Here is a 19,823-nt window from a genome sequence, read left to right as displayed (position 1 = left end):
TTGGAACTTTGGAGGAGGCTCCCAATGGGGGCTGGGAAGGGAGTATGGGTGGCAATCCGAGCTGCCCAGGCCTTGAAAACATTTCTCATTCTGTGAACCAGGAAAGGACTTTGTGATCTTAATTTCACCGCCTGCAGCTGCCAACTTTGCACACAAACTCTTCTAATGTATCTTTTTTTTTCATTCTCCCTGTCTCTTTCTGTACTTTTTCTACGGGAACACTGGGGTCACCCTACCCAGTCATGAAGGCGTCTGTGTCAGGGTGGGTGGAGGGTGCTGGGTGTGATTGTAGAATAAATATGGGAACCATATTTATATTTTAAAATAATGGACATTATATCAGCACCTTAAATGAGCTCTAACAACCTTTAGTGGTTACCTTCCTTTCCTTCTCTCTCCCTTCCTTCCTTCCTTACCCTCTCTCTTCAAGCCTCAGTAACCCCGCCTAGACTAGCAGTCTGTGTACCGGAAGCGGCAACCCCAGCAGCAGCCCTAATACCGGAGGCGGCGGCGGCGGCGGCAGCGGCTGGGCCAGGTGGTGTCTGGGGGTTTGGGGGCGCGGCGGGGGCAGCTGCGGCGGGGCCCGCGCCTTGACACACGTACCATTCGCTCAGGTCCGCGCCACGCGCCACCACCGCCGCCGAGGAGGCCACCGGGGGCTCGCGGCCGAAGTCCGACGAGGGCGACACGAGGGCAGACGGCGTGGCGGAGTCGTAGCCAGAGCTAGGCGGCGGCGGTGAGCGCCCATGCACCTTCATGTGCTTACGCAGCGAGCTGGGGTGCGTGTAGCACTTGTCGCATCCGCGCACTTTGCACGTGTATGGCTTGTCGCTCGTGTGCACGTGCGAGTGCTTCTTGCGGTCGCTGCTGTTGGCGAAGCGCCTCTCGCAGCCCTCGAACTCGCACCTGAAAGGTTTCTCGCCTGGTGGAGGCAACGCAGAGACATTAGTGCGCGTGGGTCGTGGCCCCCGCTGGGCCTCACCACCCTTCTCAATTTCTCTGTCATTTTTTGGAAAAAACCCACAGAAGATTTTCAGAAACCTCTTTCCTTTTGGCATCTCAGGACCATCACCCCCTTCTCCCGCTCAGAACGCTCCCCGAGCTTCCTCCAGCACGCTGCCACCCCTCCCCCTCTCCCGCCTGGGCAAGGGGGTGGTGGGGGAGGGTAAGAAGGAGGAGCGACAAAGACTCCATGTTAGTCGAGTTTCCATCCTGATCCACTCCGGTTCTTTTCCTCCCAATTTCCTCCACTCGGAGCCAAGAAGTACCTTTGCCCGAGAATAGAGTTGAGTGAGGAGCTAGCATCGGCTCAATTTAAAGTTGCTGGTTCTAGTCGAATGTCTCTCTCCCCCCACCACACACACACACACACACACACACACACACACACACACACACACACACACACCATGGCCCACCCAGCCCAGCGGTCCACCTCGCACACACCCCACCATGGCCCAAATTGTTTCCTAAAGTAGGTTTCGTGCAAACGTCAAGGAGATGGAATAATTTAAAGATGCGCAGCCGATGCACACGGCATATGCATAATGTGGATTCGTGCTGCAGGGAAAGGTATTCTGAGCAATGACTCACTTCAAACGCAATTTTTACGGGAAATGGAGCCCCCTCCCCCTTCCCTTTTACCCCCTGAGGGCAAACATTTAGCAGCATTCTTCAAATCTTGCCTAAACAGTCCGGGATCCCTCCAGTTCCGCGCGCCGGCAATAATATTTTATTACGCTGCTCCAGCGGCCTCCCGGAGACACTGCCGCGGGCAGCCGGCTCTCCCAGTCCGAAACGACTTGAGAGGTCGAATAGCCTCCCCAGACCACCCACGCCCCGCGGTCGGGCCTCGCAGGTCTGAGCTGAGAGGCAGGCGCTGCAGGGTTTGCCGGGGCCAAGCGGGATCCGAGGCCTCTCGCGTAATCGCACCCTTGAGCTCGGCGGCTTCCGGATGAACGCAGCTGCTGAGATAAGACCAGGCCAGGAAGACAAGCGGGCAGCCGGGGTAGACCCGGGTGGGGCTCAGATCCGTGATGCGATGCCCTGTAGAGCCGCGGGAAGGCGCGAGCGCGCGTTAGGGTGGAAATATTCGCCGAGGACCGAGCCCCCATCCAGGAGCTCACCGGCGGCTGGATTCGCTGAAATGTAGGGGTGGAAAGGACCCCAAGAACCTGGAAGCCCAGGTTCCTGCTGGAGCTGCAGATGCTGTGGAAAGGTGGGGAGGAAGTGTCTAGGCGTCTTAAACAAATGGATGCCACTGGGCGCCCTGGGTTGAGAGAAAGGCTACCAAGCGTCTGGCTAAGAAAGAGATGCATGGCTGGAGGACTGTTGCCTTTGTGGTCGCTTCTCCCGCCACTTCCAGGAAAGACGGGTGCTTTGGGGCAGGTTTGAACAAACAAAGCCTCTAGTCCTGAGCCGGGCTGAAGCTCAGGCGGAGTCAAAGGTTTGCGCACAACCCTCGCCTCCGTGCAGCTGCGGATTGGGAGCCCAGGGTTCTGGCACCGACCGGTCGCTGCGTCCTGCGACCCTGCAGGAGTACTGCTAGTACAGTGGAACACTGGGCGGTGCTGGCATCTGCCATTTCTCGGCACACCGGTACCATTTTATTAAAAAATAAAAACAATAAACGAGAAAGATGCAGAATACATCAGTGTCCCTATTTGCCCCTTATTTTCTCCCCTCTGATCCCTTTTGGCATCTGCGAAACTAAAACTTTTATTTCTCCCTTCCTTCTTTTCTTTCTAAAATCACTTACAAGAACCATGCAATTCAGGGCCTGCAAAAGAAAACAAGATTTGCTGAGAACACAGAGGAGGAATAGAATTTGAGGTTGATTGCCCACCCCCCAAAATATTCCCCCACACACTTATCCCATTTGCGCGCACCTCGATGGACATTCACGTAAAACAGAAACAGTGATTTCATCCCAGACGAGGAGCAGAGGGAAAAAGCAGGGCACTGAAGGCGATTCGGGCAGCTTGGAAGTTCGGAGGCCCCAGGGACGCCAGGTGAGGCCGCGTCCCCCAACCCCGCGCCCTCCCGGCCTCTCCCTAGCTGCAGGAGGTTCCTTGGACTCCTTGACTAACATCGCGCCCCCACTCCCACCCCCAATACCCTGCCTCCCGCCTCCTCCCTTCCCACCAGGTCCGGGCGTTGTGCCGTGGGTGGGTGGGTGGATGTGGAGAGGCAGGGTTGGGCCGGGGCCCTGCAGCCGGTCCGGAGCGACCTGAGCCTGGGGCTAAGTCTTGAAAAGCCCGGAGTCTCCTCCCAGAGGCTCAGCAGCCGGGAGAGGCCTCCTTCCCGGCCCTGCGCCAAACCCGCCTGACAAAGTTCGGAAGCTGCGGTGCAGTTCCGCTAGCGCCATTTTCTCGCACTTGTGGCTGGGCCAGGTTACCTAGCATCTGTGTCCCGGCGCAGACTCTTCTCTACCTTGGATCCCAGCCCTGCCTCTCTCTATAGACTGCCTGGGAAGGTGCGGCGATCCCCCAATTGAGGGTCCCGGGAAGTGGGCAGGCGGCGGGGTCGGGCTGGAGCGCCGCGGCTGGCCCGCGTCTCCCTCGCGGCGGCACCATTGTTCCGGGATTGCTGTGACCGCCACAAAGTGAAACCTTTCGGCACGGGCTTGGGGCAGCTGCCTCCGAAGCCAGGCCCGGGATTCAGATCCGGGAGAATCTCAACTCCTGAGAAATCAGCTCCTGTTCACCGCTTCCGCGACTCGAGGAAATGAAACGCCATTAATATTTGAAAAGGCAATTATTTTCCTGTTGAATAGAGAACTGTCTTCATGAATAATTTGTAGTGAGGTCTATTGCCATTTGAGAAACATTTTGTTTTTTGTTTCTCTCTCTGTCTCTCTTTTCATTACTTAGGAGGGGGGTTTGAAGGAAACGCCGGAGCAGGCGAGGCTCAGTAGATTTTTTTTTTTTTTTTAACTCCAGCGATAATGAATCAGGACTGCCAGTGGAAAGGACGCACTTAGAATTCTGTCCTGAATAGACGCAAACCTGAGCCAGCCTGGGCGCACTGAACTTGCTTCTCTGCTGTAGGTCGATTGCACTAAGAATTTAACCATTTTCTGCTTCATGGACTTCAAACAGTAGGCCGGCAAAGAGCAGTAAAAGTTTGTTTGTTTAAAAAACCCCTGGTCATTAAAAATGAGTTCCTTCTCTGGCTCAGGACTGCGCTTCTATCTTCGCAGTCCGGGCCGTCAGCTCCTGGAGTAGTGAGCCTGTGGGAGGTGAGCAGGGCCTCACTTCTCCTCCCCTCCCCCGAGATAAAACTCGGAGGGTGGGAAGGGGGAACGAATGCTTGCGCGAGGGAAGGGAGGGAAGAGGGAAGGGTACTGGAAACAGTTCGGGAAAACTGGTACGTTTTTAGATATGCTATGGAAATAAAGTAGGACTAAGAGTGAACTTTGGTCTGGACTCCGCCTGTGCCAGTGTCATGGCCAGGCACCTTCCCCGAGATTGCAGGGTTTGGGGGAGAAAGCAGGATTTGCAAATTTATTTCCCCAGCAGTGCCAGCCTGGGGGAGTCCTTTGACTCTAATGCTTGCTGATATTTCCACCAAGAATAGAGAGGTAAGGTAGAGCGCCAAAAGAGTAAGAGAAGTAGGGCACCAAGCTGGAACTTATTTCACCCTCTTCTCTCCCCACTAGTCCCCTTCTTCTACCCCCAAAATAGAGGACGGGAGATGTTGACTTCTTAAACTTCCAGGGAGTTTGGGTGAGGAAACCCTAGCTAGGGAGAGTACAACCTCGGCAGCTAAACTAATTAATGTAACTTCACAGGCTGTTCTGGGAAGTGTGAAAACTTTCTCCTTGCAATTGCATTAATTAGAGATGCTTCTGGCCAGAGGAGTTCAACTTTGCATGCTCTTGAGCAGGCTCCTTTTCTTTCTGTTAACTAGGACTAACAGATGTGGTTGACACATGTCCCCATTTCACTTAACAGCTCGGTAAATGACATTTAAGGCAGATGAGTCTCCTTGGGTCTCTGCTAAAGCAAAAGGGTTTGTCAAATGTCCCAAGTGTCAGGTCACCAAGGCTCCAAAACGGAGGCAAACTTAGCCCATGAGATCCTAAATCCTAAAGGCAACAAGGGCCTCGTGACCCCTCAGTTCAGGTGGTGGTCAGGTTGTCAAGCCCACCCCATGGAAGAGTACTTTCCACAGGATTCCAAAAGGATCAGGAAAATCAAATTGGTTCTATGTCTTTACGACTTTGGGGAACAGTGCCATTTTAAAACCTGAAAATCAAACTCGATGATCAGGGAACAGACATTTGCACACACAGAGACCCAAGCACGTTCACACTCGCCTCCCCCCCCCACCCCAAGAGCAAAAATCCCGCACTATCCTCCCCACACACAGCCTCAGGAAACTTCTGTGATTCTAATATAGAAGGGCATAATTAATATTTTATGGACTTGGCTCATGGAAACGCCAAGATATCCCCCCTCCTCCCAGATGGAACTTGAGGAAATCCAACCCCGAGGGCCCAGAAGAGGCCGCCTGCTTCCCCAGAGGGTCCGCACGAGTGCCGAATACTGACCTGTGTGAGTTCTTTTGTGTATTTTGAGATTTTCTGATCTAGCAAAGACCTTCCCACACCCCGGGAAAGGACAGGGGAAGGGCTTCTCGCCCGTGTGCACGCGGATGTGATTTACAAGTTTGTATTTGGCTTTAAAGGGCTTGCCCTGGCGCGGACACTCCTCCCAGAAGCAGATGTGGTTGGCCTGCTCCGGGCCGCCGACGTGTTCCACGGTGACGTGTGTGACCAGCTCGTGCATGGTGCTGAAAGTTTTGGAGCAGAGGCGCGGGGGCGCGGGGCTATCCGCTGCCAGCCACTTGCAGATGAGCTCCTGTTTGATCGGCTGGCGCATGTAGCGGAAGAAGGCGCCGGGACCGTGGGGCGCGGCGAGGTTCACGGTCAGGTTCATGCCCCCGTAGCCGTGCAGGGCCGCGGCAGCTGCCAGGGCGTCGCTGCGGGCCACTGGCCCCGGCGCAAAGGGTTCCGGTCGCGCGTACATGTCTCCAGGGAACCCCAGACGCAGGAGTTCGTTCAAAGTGCCGCTGGGGGAGGCCTGGGGCGGCTGCTCTTGAAGGCCCGGGAACACCGAGGAGCTGGAGGCGGCAGCAAGCTGGGGGCCATGGTGTCCGGAGCTGCTACCTGTTGTCGAGACAAATAGCGCGCGTGAGAACGGGCGGCGTGGGCCGAGCATTCCATCAGGCCCCGGGGGGCAGGCCCAGCCCAGCCACACCACAGCCTCTGCCGTCAGCACCGGGACCGGGAGGCAGACAGAGGCGGCCGCGAACGGAGTGGACAGCGAGAGGCCAAGCGCCTCCGCTGCGGACCAGCTGGGCGGCAGTTCGGTAGAGCCCCCTGCCGCTCCATGAGTGGGAGAAGGATGGAGGCTGCGGGGCAGGTGGAAGGAGCTGTAGGGTGCGCAGTGCTGAGTCTGTGGGTTTCTGGGGGGCCCTGGGCTCTGCTCCAGGGGGGTCCGACCTGCTCCTCAAGCGTGCTTTGGCAGCCAACTCCCTGGGGCTTTCAGGGTCGCGGAGCCCTGCGGGGGAATGGAGGTGAGGCAAATGGTGATGTTTTAGGTGGTGGTGGTGCGGAAGCGCCTCGGTCATATATACTAATTTCAGTGCCCAACTCGGCTGGGAGAGCACGGCCTGCTGCATCCCGTCCTGGGCTCCCCAGAGCTCCCTTAGGTCAGGCCGTTCACACCAGTCACCTGACAGCCGGGAGGGGAAAGAACAACCACAAAAAACTTATGCGAAGTTTTTTTTTTCTCCCCCCAAATTTCGGGCTCTGCTCCCCCCCCCCCCCCCCCCGGTCTTTAATGCCTACTTGAAATCCCGTACACTACAGAGGTAGCAGCGGGACGCGTGAGGAAGTGAATAGAGATTCGGGGCCGCGGCCCCGGCCCGCGGAGAGGAACAATCACCTAGGTCGCCTATTGGCCCGCAGCCCGGCCCGACGTCAGCAATGACAGGTCCCGCCGCACGCGGACACACACACACACACACTCGCTCTCTCTCTCCCCCCCCCCCCCCCCCCCCCCCCCCCCCCCCCCCCCCCCCCCCCCCCCCCCCCCCCCCCCCCCCCCCGTCCCCCCCGCTCCCCCCCCCCCCCCGCCCACCCCTCTCTCCACCTCACCCCACCCTACCCCCAGCATTTCTTGCTTCTACTGCTCATGCGCTCTGACCCGGGCACGGATTCTTTTCTCTCCTCTTGAGCCCCCTCCCCCTCCTTTCTCGAAAGCTGAGTGGATCTGCTCTGCCTCACTGCTCCTGGAAGTGAGTGGGGCTGGGTTATGCCTTCTTTCACCACGACTTTAGGGAGGGGGTGTTGCGCTGTACGTAAAGTACTCGGATTCTTAGACGGGCAGATCCAGCCCTGCCCGGGCTGAAGGGCAGCACAGAGCGCGCGGGGATGGAGGCCTGCTTCATCAGTTTGTCCCAGGAGCCAGAGGAGGCGGGGGCCTGTTTCCAGGGACTGCAGACTATGCGACCGGGAGCGGAGGAACTCCTAGCCTAGGAGCCCTTGAGCTCTATTTTCTCGCTTTCGCCGAGATTTCTTCTGTCCTTCATTTCTCTCTCTGATTTCCTTGGATTCTTTATTCTTCCCTCCCCTTTTCCTCCTCCCCAATCTATTCCTTCCGCTTGGCCTTGCCAGACCCTCCCAAGTGCCCCCCGCGCTCGGAGACGCGTGAACCCAAGAATCCCGCCCAGAACCCGGGAGCGGGCCTGAGGCAGTGATGACCTGAGAGAGGCTGGCCTCGATACCACGCTACCCTCCCAAGAGGGGCTAAGAATCCTCTCAGCCACAAATCCCTTCGCCTCGCGGGCCGGCTGTCCAAAGAAACAAAGGCGAGAGGCATGCTGCAAGGAGAAACAGGTCCTCCCTCACCCCAGAGTTTCCCCGAGTCAATTTGTGGTCTTGAGCTCTGTACCCTGCCGCAAACGGAGTCTCTGTGAAGGGACCTTGGGATCCCTCCCACTTTCAGCTCCCACCACTTGTTGCCTGCGGTCGGAGTCTCTGCCTCTCTCCTCGCTAGCCCTCCGGGCTCTGAGAAAAGTGGACGCCAAGTTTCCCCGCCCAGGCTGTGCATGGGACTGCGGGCCCACCTCCTGCTCTCACGAAACGCCCTCCCGAGCTGAGGATCCACCGTTTTGGGGTGGAGGTTGGCCGGCGGGAAAAAACAAAAAAACCCCAAAAAACAAAAAACCTTTCCGTTTTGGCCTCAGTCTAGTAGGGCTTGAGCAGGGGGGAGTGTCCTTTGTTTGCGCCGCGGACCGGCTAGGGCCGGCTGCACAGCTTGGCGATTTAAAGGGCCGCTCGCCCTTACGCCTGCCTTGCTCTCTGCAGCCAAAATGCCAACTTAAGTACTTGGGCCTCCCTAGCGGCCATAGAAAACGACTCCAAAGCAAAGAAAGGCTTGGATTTTTAAGAGAAGTTTTAAAGGATTGAGTAAAAAACCCTGTATCCCTAGCAAAGGTGAGAAGTTGGGACAGATTGCAAGGAAGTCTGACTGGGAGTTGATTGGGCTGCCCCACCCATCCCCAGCACCAAGAACTATTATACATTTCCTAGTCAGTAAAAGGGGGTTTCTTTTTAATTTTAAAAAATAATTAACTTATTTATAATGGTTGGCAGATTCTTTGAGACTTTCTTCATTTACTGCTTTGTTCCCGGCTCGGGCCGCATTTTATCGAGGGATTAACTTCCACAATTTCCCTGGGCTTTGACAAGTCCAGGTCTTTCTGCTCCTCTGGCCGGCCGGAAGAGCTTAAGCAATGCAGCCAATAGATGATGCCTTAGCATTAAAAAGAAAAAAGAAAAGAGAAGGGAAGGGAAGGGATGGGAAGAGAAGAAAAGAAAAAGTTGAAGGAGAGCTTTTGACAGGCAAATCCCTTCTGCTCTGGAAACCAAGGACTTCTACTTAGTGTTGAGACTAGACTTTGAGGATTTGTCTCCTTCCTGGCTTTTACCTTCTCCCATGCTCTCACTTTCTGGGATTTACCCTTCTGCTTACAGAAGCCTCCTCTCCTGTCCCCTGCCCTATTTTCCCTTCCTCAAAGTGATGGTCAGGCCCTGTCTCAGAGTAATTTCAAGGCTCCCCCCTCCCCCAACTCAGGTGTCTGCTGAATGTTGCAGTTATCTAGGCAAGTCTGGGCTGAACCCACAAAGGCCTCCTAAAGACAAATGAACAAACAAACGCAAACAAAAAAAACCCCAAAAACCAAAACCAGAAAAACAATAAACCCCCAAACCCAAGAGGAGTGTGTCCCTCCCTGGGATCCCTTGCCCAGCTGTTTTTCCTAACCATCTCTCACCATAGAGCTTAGTCAACTCCTCCTGTAGCATTCAGGCCTAAGTGCAGGGATATTTTTGCAGTAGTCCAGCAATAAAAATATTTTCCTTTCCACCTGACCTCTGTGATCTACAACCTACTGTTTAGGATGTTTGTCAAACTTATCATCCACTTTTGCTTTCATTAAATCTCTGATTTGCACAAAAATTGGTCCCTTAATATATACACTGTGACCTCACCTGCATCAAAAGCTTTGAATAACAGCAGAGAACAGGGGTATTTAGGTTGTTTTAGTCTACGGACCCTTTTGGAAGCCTTGTGATGCCAGTGAACTCTAATAGTCCTGTTTCTGTAAACAACACAAGTATTAGAAAAAAACTGTAACTTTCCATTAGAAAGGTGGTGAGAATAAAGATGCAATTTTCCCCTTCCCAGTTAGTGGACCCCTGAATTCTAAGCACTGTTTCCGTAGACTCTGGGGATAAGAAGCTGAGGTTTTATACTTGTAGAGTGTTAATATGCTGCATACTCATACTAACTTTACCCTTGAAAAACTTTGAACATGTGTGTGGCTTTTTGTGCCAACAGTGAAAGGGCAGATATGTCTGATTCAGCCAAATTCACTGACAGTAACGTGGCCCCATGGAGCTCCTTCCCAGATGCAGCATTCTCTTGAAGTACTACAAACATATGGACCCACCCTGGGTAGATGCTTCTTGAGTAGCCAGGGGTTACTTGACCTGCAGGTCATTAAGGCTGCCTGATCCTTACAAGTTCCTTGGAGCCACATGGTTCGAACGTTGGCTAAACACATAAATGGGGCCAGGAATTCTCCCAGAGGGACATTTTCCCAGGGACAGAGACAGGGAGGAAAAAAAAAAATCAATTTTACCCACTAACATTTATAGACAGGGAACTCTGGGTAATTACATAAGGATCTTCAAAGCATATCTCTGAAATAAGCCCCAAAACAGTATCCAGGTAACCGTAGATGACAGGTGGGGCACTGATGGCAAGGAGGCATATTTTAGTTTTCAGAGCTGTTTCTCTGAGTCTTCCAGTGCCAGGTAGCAAAGAGTCCAGATTTCATTGACTTGATAGGGCAGGCTGAGGAATGGTGTTCCTCTCTTTCAGAAAGTTATCTCACCACCCTGACTCCCAATACCAAATGCTTGGCTGGAGCATTCTATTTCTAACCATGCTGGGGTTACAGCATTGTTGAGTTCACTTTCCTGCTTGATTTGCAGAAAAAAAGAGACACATTCTGCAGCTCAGAGATCTTCAGTAGAAGTCAAAGAAGCACTGGAGGCTTTTGTAGGGGCCTGTTTGGAACAAGTTCCACCACCAGACACCAAACATCCGTCCAGTGCCTAGAATCCTGCCCTAAGCATCTTTGTTCACCTCAACCTGGTCAAAGCAACAGCATACACTAAAGTGATTTTTTAGTCCTGTTATATAGAAATATGACATTTGGTGGCCCTACCATCTGCCACAGCTCCTCCCATTACTGGCTCCAATTGGGGAATGTCTGACCTCTCTCATTTGGAAAGAAAGAAAGAAATAGGGGAAGTTTCAAATCAATAGCTGGGCTATTTTTCCACTTTGGTATTTTAAGCAATGCTAAATGATGATTATCTGTTGCAGGTTATGCTCAGGGCAGGATCCCAGGAACCGAGGGCCTCTGCACAGAGCCTGGCCAAGAACAAGTCTTGTTGTCTGAATGCTCTGCATCTCGATCTGCTGTCACTTGTTCAGTCCTTTCTTCCCTGTTTCTAGCCAGGTTACAACCCAAAACAAGGGACAAGTCTTTTTATAGGCTATTCACAGATAGATTTTAGATTCCTGCAGTGAGAGGTTATCTCTAGTCTTATGAAAAAAATAAATAAATAAATAAATAACTTTAGCCCCAGGAGCCCACTATATGTCCTAGCCCAAATTGTACAAAGGAGATGAGATCTAGGATTTTGGAGATAAAGGAAGCTATTCCTCTCCTTTGCTATGGAAGTTTGGGCTTTAATCATTAATGGAACTGAGAATGAAATAAAATATACTTGGATAAGATTTAATTTCCAAGCAATATTTCTGCTAAATATCTTTTGACAAAAGATTAAGAAACATGGTCAAAGGATCTTCCAGAACAGCACCGAGGAATTAACTGAATTTATATAATAAGCACATCTCTCTTGAGAATTCTGCCATCAGATTATCCCAAAATAATAGAAGAAAGCCATTTCCTGAGTTGTCCATTTAACTTTTGTTAAGAAGGTTGCTTTTCCTTCCAACAAGGGAATACCTTGGAGGCAACCATCAGCTGGTGGTGTAGTTGAAATGAGGGAAACTAGAAGCGCCTGGAAGGGAAAACACTCAACCCTAAATCATATGCTTATTCTAAATGGAATATTAAATTAAATTCTTCACAATGAAGGTATTCCTGACAGAGCGGCTGTCAGTCACTCCCTGTTCAGACACCACATTGTGGGAACGTAGTTGCCGCCACATTGCAGAAGGCTGGTGTCCCTGGTAAAGATGATGCATATCATGTAAACCCCATCACCAAGATCAAAGTCTGCTCCTTTCATGGAAGCCAATACATGTCAAACCTCATTCCAATCAAATCGTCTGGAAATGAATTCAAGATGAATATGTCATAGAATAATGTGACAGTGGAACTACAGAAGGTCAGGGGTTGTTGTTTCAATGAGAGAGTCGTCAAATATTAATTCTAGAATGTCCAGATGAGTAGGCATAGAGGGGGATTAGCTGGCTGCTGGTGGGATGTTGTGTCGCTGATTTGTGTGCAAATGCATCAAATACCAAGGTGTTGTTCTCAGTTTCATTGGAACTCAAGAAACACCTACAAGCTCACAACCCAACATAACCAAAAGACAAAACAAAACTTCCCACTTAAAAAAATAACTTCAGCAAACCAATATTCAAAAGAGAATTTTAACTTACTAGACTCTTTCAGGGAGTTTCGGTAAAGCCGTAATCTTTTCCTCATCACCAAGGAAGTCTTGTATCTCATTTTCCGACTTTGAGCCTGTTTGAGAAGAAAAGAGGGACAGTCACTAGTTAAACAATTTTATACATGTCTGTATGGCAAGATTGTGTGGCCTGAATGTATCAGTGTTGGTCTGAAGTTCTTTCAGTCTTTCTTAGACCATTTTCAAATTTAAAAGTGAAAGAAAAGGCTTCTGCTGGGAACTACCCATATTTATTGCAAAATGATACATCCTTTGTGGTAAAAAATATTAAAAATCATTTCCCTACCAGATTTTTTTTGGCGTAACTCATTTGTTGATTTCCCTTATAGATAGAACTTAAGCACCAGTCAGCATTCAAATACCTCTAACTTCTACAATTTGAATTCATTGTATGAGAAATTCCCATTATTTTCTTTAAGTTTTCTGAATTTAGTGAACTGTAATGGGGAGAGCTGGGTATCCTCTGGGACATTGGCAGGTTAAAAATTGAGGTACAAGTATTGGAATTGAGAAGAGAGAAATCTCTTTGTAAATTTGTAGATCTTGCCCATAGTGGTATGGGAACCCTTACCGTCATATGGCTTCCACCCCCAAACCCATTTGGAAATCATCATTGGTTGATTTTTTAAAGTTAATATAAAATTGACCAGAATAGAAAAAAAAAAAGTATCATTTCTATCATCTGGTCCTGGTTGTCTCCATTTCTTAGTTAAGAATGTCAGAAATACCTCCCAACCCCCTGTTATATTTGCATTCCTTATCAAATTCACTTTGTGGATAATGCTACCAAGCCTTTGGCCATCTTAAAGCCTAAAACCCATCCTGGGGACCTTTGCATCTGTCAGGCAACGCTAAAGACAGTGGAACAGCCAGAGGCGATCCACCCAGCCCCAACCCTTGATTTGGCCTAGAAAGACAAACAGTCATTGAAAAGGTCTCAGGCTGGACAAACACAGCACGCCCTCTGTCAATGAGGACGTCTGCCTGTCTTGACACTCCAGCCCACAGAACAAGCGATTGTTTAACTTGTTGAACCACAGGCCAAATCCAAATGGGGCTCTGCTATCTCAAAGGCTTTCCAATTCTCTATGCTCAAAGATCTCTTTCTCTCTCCCTCAACCCCCAATCTGGGCTTGAACTACCTTGTGTGTTTTCACCCTTCCCTCTCTCTTCTTTTCTAGGTCCAAGCCTGAGGGGTGGGGGTGGGGGAATAGACTCACCTTTTCCCAGAGGGTTTTATTTATTTTCAATTCTTTCTAACCAAAGGCTTCTGTCCTCAAAAGTAATAAGCTCCTTCCTGCACAAATCAGGAAAGAAAGGAGGCCCAACTTTACATTCCTACAGAAAGGTGGCATGCTGGGCATCCTCGCTCTAAAATTTCCTCATGGCAGGATGTCTGGCACGGGAAAAGTCCTGGTTGGTTGGAACTAATAGAATTTACTTTTTTTGCCTCAGAGGGAAATGGGTGTGAGTTTCCCTAGAGAGGCCTGTCCACCCACAATGCTGCCCAAGTCCCCCCCCCCCCCCCCAAGAGGCCTGGGTCACTTCTACCCCCAGATCCTGGCAGTCTTTTGTGCATTACAAACCCACAGGCATGCCAACAAATGCAGAGGCTGGACTTTGGGCTGGCAGCTGGCACCGTAATCTTCTCTGTAGTAGCTCCTACATCAGACTGGTGTAGGTAAACAGAGTAAAAATCTTCTCCTTTGGTTCAAACTCTGAATCCGCGAAGCAAGCCAGATATCTCACTGAAGGAGGGATGAAAGAATTTGGGGGCAATCCCTGGGCCCCTGGACCTGAGATCCCCACCAACCCAGAGATATAAAAGCTCTGAAAATGCTTGGCAAGGTTTTCCTCAAATGACTGCTGCTGATTTGTCTCCTCACACTCCCGGGGCCATTTAATCAAGAGTCAGGAGTACAACCTGGAGACTTATTGGAATCTACCTTCCTCCTCACACCTTGAAAAGAAGAAAGGGTGCCAGACAACAGGGGTAATTGATCTTTCTGGGGGAGAGCCAAGCAAGTGGGCCTGTGGGTACATGCAAAACGCACCGTTTTTCTTTGGGGGAACACCAAGCCTGAACATTGTGGGGTCGCCCTAAACAATGCAGGCCTTCCTAAGGTCAGAGGTCACCTACAGCCCGCCTCCCAAACCAGAGATTTCAGTCCTGGAGCCATCAACGCTGCTCCACACTGATTAACCCGCGGGCGCTCAGGCAAAGTCCCGCCGGCCTCTCAGCCACAGCTCAGCTGGAGCGGATGCAGAGCAGGGGCCCTTCAGCCTGCCTGGGAGCTCTCAAGCAAAAACCCAGAAGGTGCCCCGCTTCTGCCCGCGGCCTGTTGTTGCCAGCTGCCCCGGCATCTCCCTGACCCCCTTCCATCAGGCCCTCCAGCCCCAGGAAGTCCGGCAGCAAGGCTGGGGTGTGTGACGGCCTTTCCTCATTCTTCTGTTCCCTAGAGAGATCAGCTCAGGTTTCCCGGCTCAGGGCTGAAGGCTGGGTGACCTTCGTGTACCCAGAGTAGAGTCTGCATTAGTGGGTTGCCTGAAGGATCAGCCCCGGACATTTAACTTTCCCTTTGAACACTCCCCACCCCCACCTGCCCGCAGCTAGAGGAAAGGAAGTTGGTGACTCGCTTTGCGTCTCTCTGAGGCCGATGCTGTCCGTAAGAGGGTAGAAATATGACCTTGGAATCCAAAGGGAGTCTCCTGCAGACAGTGCCGGCCAAGGTGAAGCCCTTCAACGCTTTTCCATTCCTAAGACCTCACTGGCTCCCAGCTGTCCCTACGGACAACCAACCTCATTCATCAGCCCCAAACTTTCCGGTCAAGGCGTTGAGGCAGTCCTAGCTTTCTTTCGCAGCCCAACTCTGTTCCCGCCTCACTTGTCCCTAATTTCCTGTCTCCCTAGATGTCTAAGGTAGTGGCCAGAATTCTAGGCGGCTGGGGCCTGCTCCCCAGAGAGCTAGTCGTAGCCCTCATTCGCATTCGGAAGAAAGAAAGCCAAGTCCCGAACCCATGGCCGGCCGCGCGCAGAGAGAGGATCCAGGCGGTCAACTTCCTAAGGCAGGACCAGGACGCGAGAGGGCGAGGATCCCGGCCCCGCGGCCGACCCAGCAAGCATCTGCCGTCAGGTTGGGTCGGAGAAGTCCCATCATCTTGCTGCCAGCCAGGCTAACTTAGCTCCATTGACCCTGGAAAGGGGAAGCCGAGTCCCTCTCAGTCATCCTCGCAGGGGCAGGGCAGAGAAGCTGCCTGCAGGGCCCCTCTCCTGGCGAGAGTCCCTCTCACTTGGAGCAAAGGAAGCTCTCCGCCACGACTCCCCTTCTTGTGCCCACGGTGGGGCACCCAGGCAGTTTACAAGGAGGGGAGGAAAGGCGGATGGGCAACAAGCTGCTCTTGGTCCGGGTGCCAGTGGGAGCCCCATTCGTCCTCCTGCCCCCCCCCCCCCCCCCCCCCCCGCCCCGGGGAAGAAAAGATGGCCTCATCCCCAGCGCTGCCCCTCCGCGGAAGGGCCCCCTCCTCCCCTCAGTGTCAATGGGGTGGGGCCTATACTCACGGTTGGGGGGGGCTAATGAGGGAGGGGACGGGGAGAAAGTCTAGCTGGGGCCTCTTTCCCCAGTGGGGTTTGGGTGCCAATGGCCCCGCTAAGGGCGCTTGCTACCCAGCAGCTGGTGGTACAGGTCCCGTCTATCTGCCCCCTGGACTCAGGCACTTACCCTGCTCCACCTGTTGCCAGGATCGCCTCATTTCTGCGCATCACTTTGGGGTGGCCGAGGGGGAACCACAAACCCCTCCAAGCCTCTCTTTTGTGGTTCCAGCAAGGCGGTCATCCTTCATTTCTCCTTTTCCAGCTTTCGGGAAGCAGTTAGGGAATGTATGATGAAGCAGAAATGAGCCGTCAGGATGATATTTTAATGGCTTATATGTCACGTTGGTGCATGTGGCTTTGAACTGGAGCCGCTTGCGTTTCCTGCAGAGAGCGCCGCAAATCCCACTTGATAACTTCTACAACCCACAACTTTTTTTTTTTCCCTCACATTCACTCTTACCCTGTATATTTGGAAGCGTTTCCTAAAAATACCCTCTTGTCAACGTCCCCCTTGGATTTTCCACGGACTGGAGAGAGAAGACTGACTTTTCTTTTTTGAAGAATTACTTTCCCTCTCCCCCTCCCAACAGCTACCATTCCCCCTCAGGTCCCCTCCCTTGTTTTTTTTTTTTTTTTTCTGAACAGCAGGCGAGGTGGGTTCAATATTTGTTCTCCCTAGTGAGAGCACTACAGCCTCTAGAGAAAACTTCTCCTTGCAAATAAGGTTTTTACAATTGCAGTGGAGGCAAGATTCAACTTCCCTTTGTAGGCAGCAGAAAAGATTGAGTGGTTTTGATATATCTGTTTGAACAAACTGTATAATAGTTTGTTTTTTGTTTTTTTGTTTTGTTTTGTTTTGTTTTGAAAAACCACCCCTCAAGCCTTAGCCCTTTCCTTCCGTTCCCCATACCGGTTCAACTCAAAGTTGGCGGGGAATGCTGGGCTGCTATACTCAGACTTGTTGCTGGAGACAGAACATGTGATTTTTTCTTCTTTCTCAAATTTCTATTTCCCAGCACAATAAGTGCAAATGCTGGCCAGGTCCCTTCAGACACCGGGAAACCATCCCAGATACACAAGTCGAGTTTTGAGCCGCGAAAGCCCAGGGAAAGGGCAACTAAGCTCGCCAACACCAAGCGAGAATCTAGTCGATGAAAAGACCAGAAATTAAAAAGGCAAGGAGAGGCCGACGCTGACCCTGCCTTCCTCCAGCCAGTGCAACCAGCGCCGGGGACTGGGCAAAAAAAAATATGCATTTTCATTTTCCTCTCGCCTGGGCACTGGTGAGTTTCCTAACAGGGCCGCCAGTGAAAAGATGAGTTGAGGTTTCTTTGTCTGAGAAGAGTTTAGGGCTCTGATTCAGCTGCAAAGAAGCCAAATGAAGTTAGAAACAAAGGGCAAATTGAAGGATTCCGACTCTTGGCTTTTTGTGTTTTCCTTACTAGAAAATAATTAGACCTAATGAATATGCAGACGCTTCAGCTAAACCCTCGGCCAGGGCTGTTGGGTTTTAAACAGAGCTGCGAGAAATGCAACCTTCATCCCCCAACCCCCCCGCATCTGCATGCATTTTTTGAAATGCATAAATGTTGCTCGCCTTAATTGATTGAGTCACAGGGATTTTTTTTTCCTGCTTTTAAGTGCCATACTCCTCTACCTTTCAACAATCATTTTAATATATAGTCAATGGCTCTTTGTGGACAGGACAAAAAGCAACTACGCGCAGTTGTTGAATAGACTTTGCGCTGGGCAAAGACAGGTTAATCGAGGGCCGCATCGGGAAAACAAGCGAGTGTTGTATGTTTGCACTGAATCCAAATGTCTGCATTTTCCTAACTAAATCAAAGGGAGTGTTATTTCTTTTTCTGCTCACTCATCTGAAGGTAAGTAAATTTTCTCTGGCGATCAAAAGCCTGGTCGGCAACAAAGACCGCGCCCGCTTTTTCCACCGTCCTGGTGTGGCGAGTTGCGGAATTTCAATAACTGTGACAAGGGTGACTGATTTGTGAACCAGAAAAGGTTTGAATGTCACAAAATTTACATTGGTCCTATCTATCGGGGATTTAAATACCAAAAAAGTATTCGGGGATTTCTAGAGAGCTTTGGGCAGTACTGAAGAACAATGGGGCGTTGGGAAATTTACAGTTTTACCTGAATGAAAGGGGCCTTGGTTGGGAACAGGAGTGCAGAGGGAGGGGGTTAGCGGGGGCAGACCAGGGAGACTAGGGAAAAGGAAGAAAAAAGAAGAATAACACTGGAGAGGAAGAAAAAAAAAAAAACCCCACAACTCGGCAACAATGTTTCCAATTTGCCACACACACAAAAAAATGCCACCTCAACAACCTGGAAAGTTAAGAGCTCTCTTCCACCTGTGCTTATTTTTTTTTTGGCGGGGGGGGGGGGAAGGGGAGCGCAGGAAGCCTAATCGATTTGATAAAGATGAGAAAATCGAGGCAACCGATTACCCTGAGAAATCACATTTCTTATAAATAGATAGCCGAGTGCCCGTGTTCTACCGAGATCTTAAATTATGAACAGGAGGGGGACAAGGCAAGAGGGAAGCAAACTTCAAAAGGAGCAAATAACAAAAGCCTCCTTTGCTGCCCTTGAAGGGGTTGGGGAGGAGAGGAGAGAAGAAAGAAAAGAAAGTTGCTGAATCGGGACATTCTGGAAGTGCCTGTGTTTACCAGCCCCATCCCCACCTCCTACTCTCGGAGAAGCCCCAAGTAGCTAAATCGCTCAGCTAAAAGCAGGTCTGAAGAAGGACAAGATAGAGAAAAAAAGAGAGATGATAGAAATAGTGAGAGGGAGTGGGAGAGGGAGAAGGAATGGGAGAGAGAGAGAGGGATAAAAAGAGAGAAAGTGTATATGACTGCGAGAAGGAAAAGGAATCGTGGCAAAACAATTTTTCCATGAGAAGAGGGAAAAAATTTGGCTAAAAAAAAAAGTTGCTACTCCTGGCAGCCCTGTTTGTCAAAAGGGGATGTCAAGCGCTTTACAATACCTGGGATTGATGAGGCGGGCGGGCCAATGAACGGCGCGCGGCGCCTCGGCGCGCCCTCCGTTGGCGCGGTGGCTGCAGGCGGGGGGAGTGCGGGCACACCAATGGGCGCCCGCGTCAGCAGCACGTGACACCTCCCCCTGCTCCCATTCATCAAGGGGGGGACGGTGTCGTCCTTTCAATTCATTTATCTGCAGGAATGATTGCTGCTATCAGTCTCGCGCTCACCGCCCGGCTGAGGAGGTGAAAGTTTCTCCCCAGGAAGATAAACCGCAAAAGACAATATTGTGCATGATTTGCGCCTTTTCTTTGGCTTTTTCTTTCTTTCTTTTTTCTCCCCCCCCCTTTTTTTTCGCAAAAAGCAGAGGGGGAAAAAGGAGAGTGAAGGAGCGATAAGGCGAGCCTGAGAGAAAGGAGAGAGAGAGAGAAAAGAAAGGGCGAGGGGCTAGTGGAGAAGTAAGGAGGGGCATACGGCGCGAGGCGGAGAAAGGGCGAGTAGTCGTGGCTTCGGCGCTCACATTCCTCTATGCTACAAATCCGGGAGGAAGTTTTTTTTGGGGGGGCTGAGATGCTCCATGCCTTTCCCTGGGCAGCCTTGACGCAGGGTCCTCTCGGCAGAGACTGAGCGGCGAGAAAGTGCGAGCCCGGCCGGCGGGGTCTTCTTGGCGGGCGCCGGAGCCCGCCTTGCTTGCGGCCCGGAGCCGTCCGGCTTCCCCGCGCTTGGCCAGGCGGGCGTCCCGGCGCGTTGCGCCGCTGCCTGCGGGCTAGGACTTCGCGAGGTGGGTCGACTCCTCCTCCCTCCTCTTCTTCTTCTTCCTCTTCCTCCGCCTCCCGTTCCTCCTCCTCCTCCTCCTGATTTTCCCTCCTCGGCGGGCGAGGGTGGGGGGGGCGGGGGAGGCCGGGGCTCGCCCCGAGCAGCCACG

General features: G+C 51.7%; 1 protein-coding gene across 1 annotated transcript; it reads right to left on the bottom strand.

The window, feature by feature from the left end:
• Positions 1-425: 425 nt before the first annotated feature.
• Positions 426-15,045, bottom strand: ZIC4 (Zic family member 4). The gene is made up of 4 exons (XM_021685962.1): positions 14,995-15,045; positions 12,279-12,363; positions 5,555-6,172; positions 426-922 (listed from the first exon to the last, which is right to left on the bottom strand). Exons 2-4 carry the CDS (start codon positions 12,346-12,348, stop codon positions 426-428), a joined length of 1,185 nt encoding a protein of 394 aa, XP_021541637.1. The 5' UTR covers positions 12,349-12,363; positions 14,995-15,045.
• Positions 15,046-19,823: the final 4,778 nt, after the last annotated feature.

This window comes from Neomonachus schauinslandi, chromosome 1 (genome assembly GCF_002201575.2).
Source record: "Neomonachus schauinslandi chromosome 1, ASM220157v2, whole genome shotgun sequence".
NCBI classification, from domain to species: Eukaryota; Metazoa; Chordata; class Mammalia; order Carnivora; family Phocidae; genus Neomonachus; species Neomonachus schauinslandi.
This window is presented reverse-complemented; position numbering and strand designations above follow the sequence as displayed.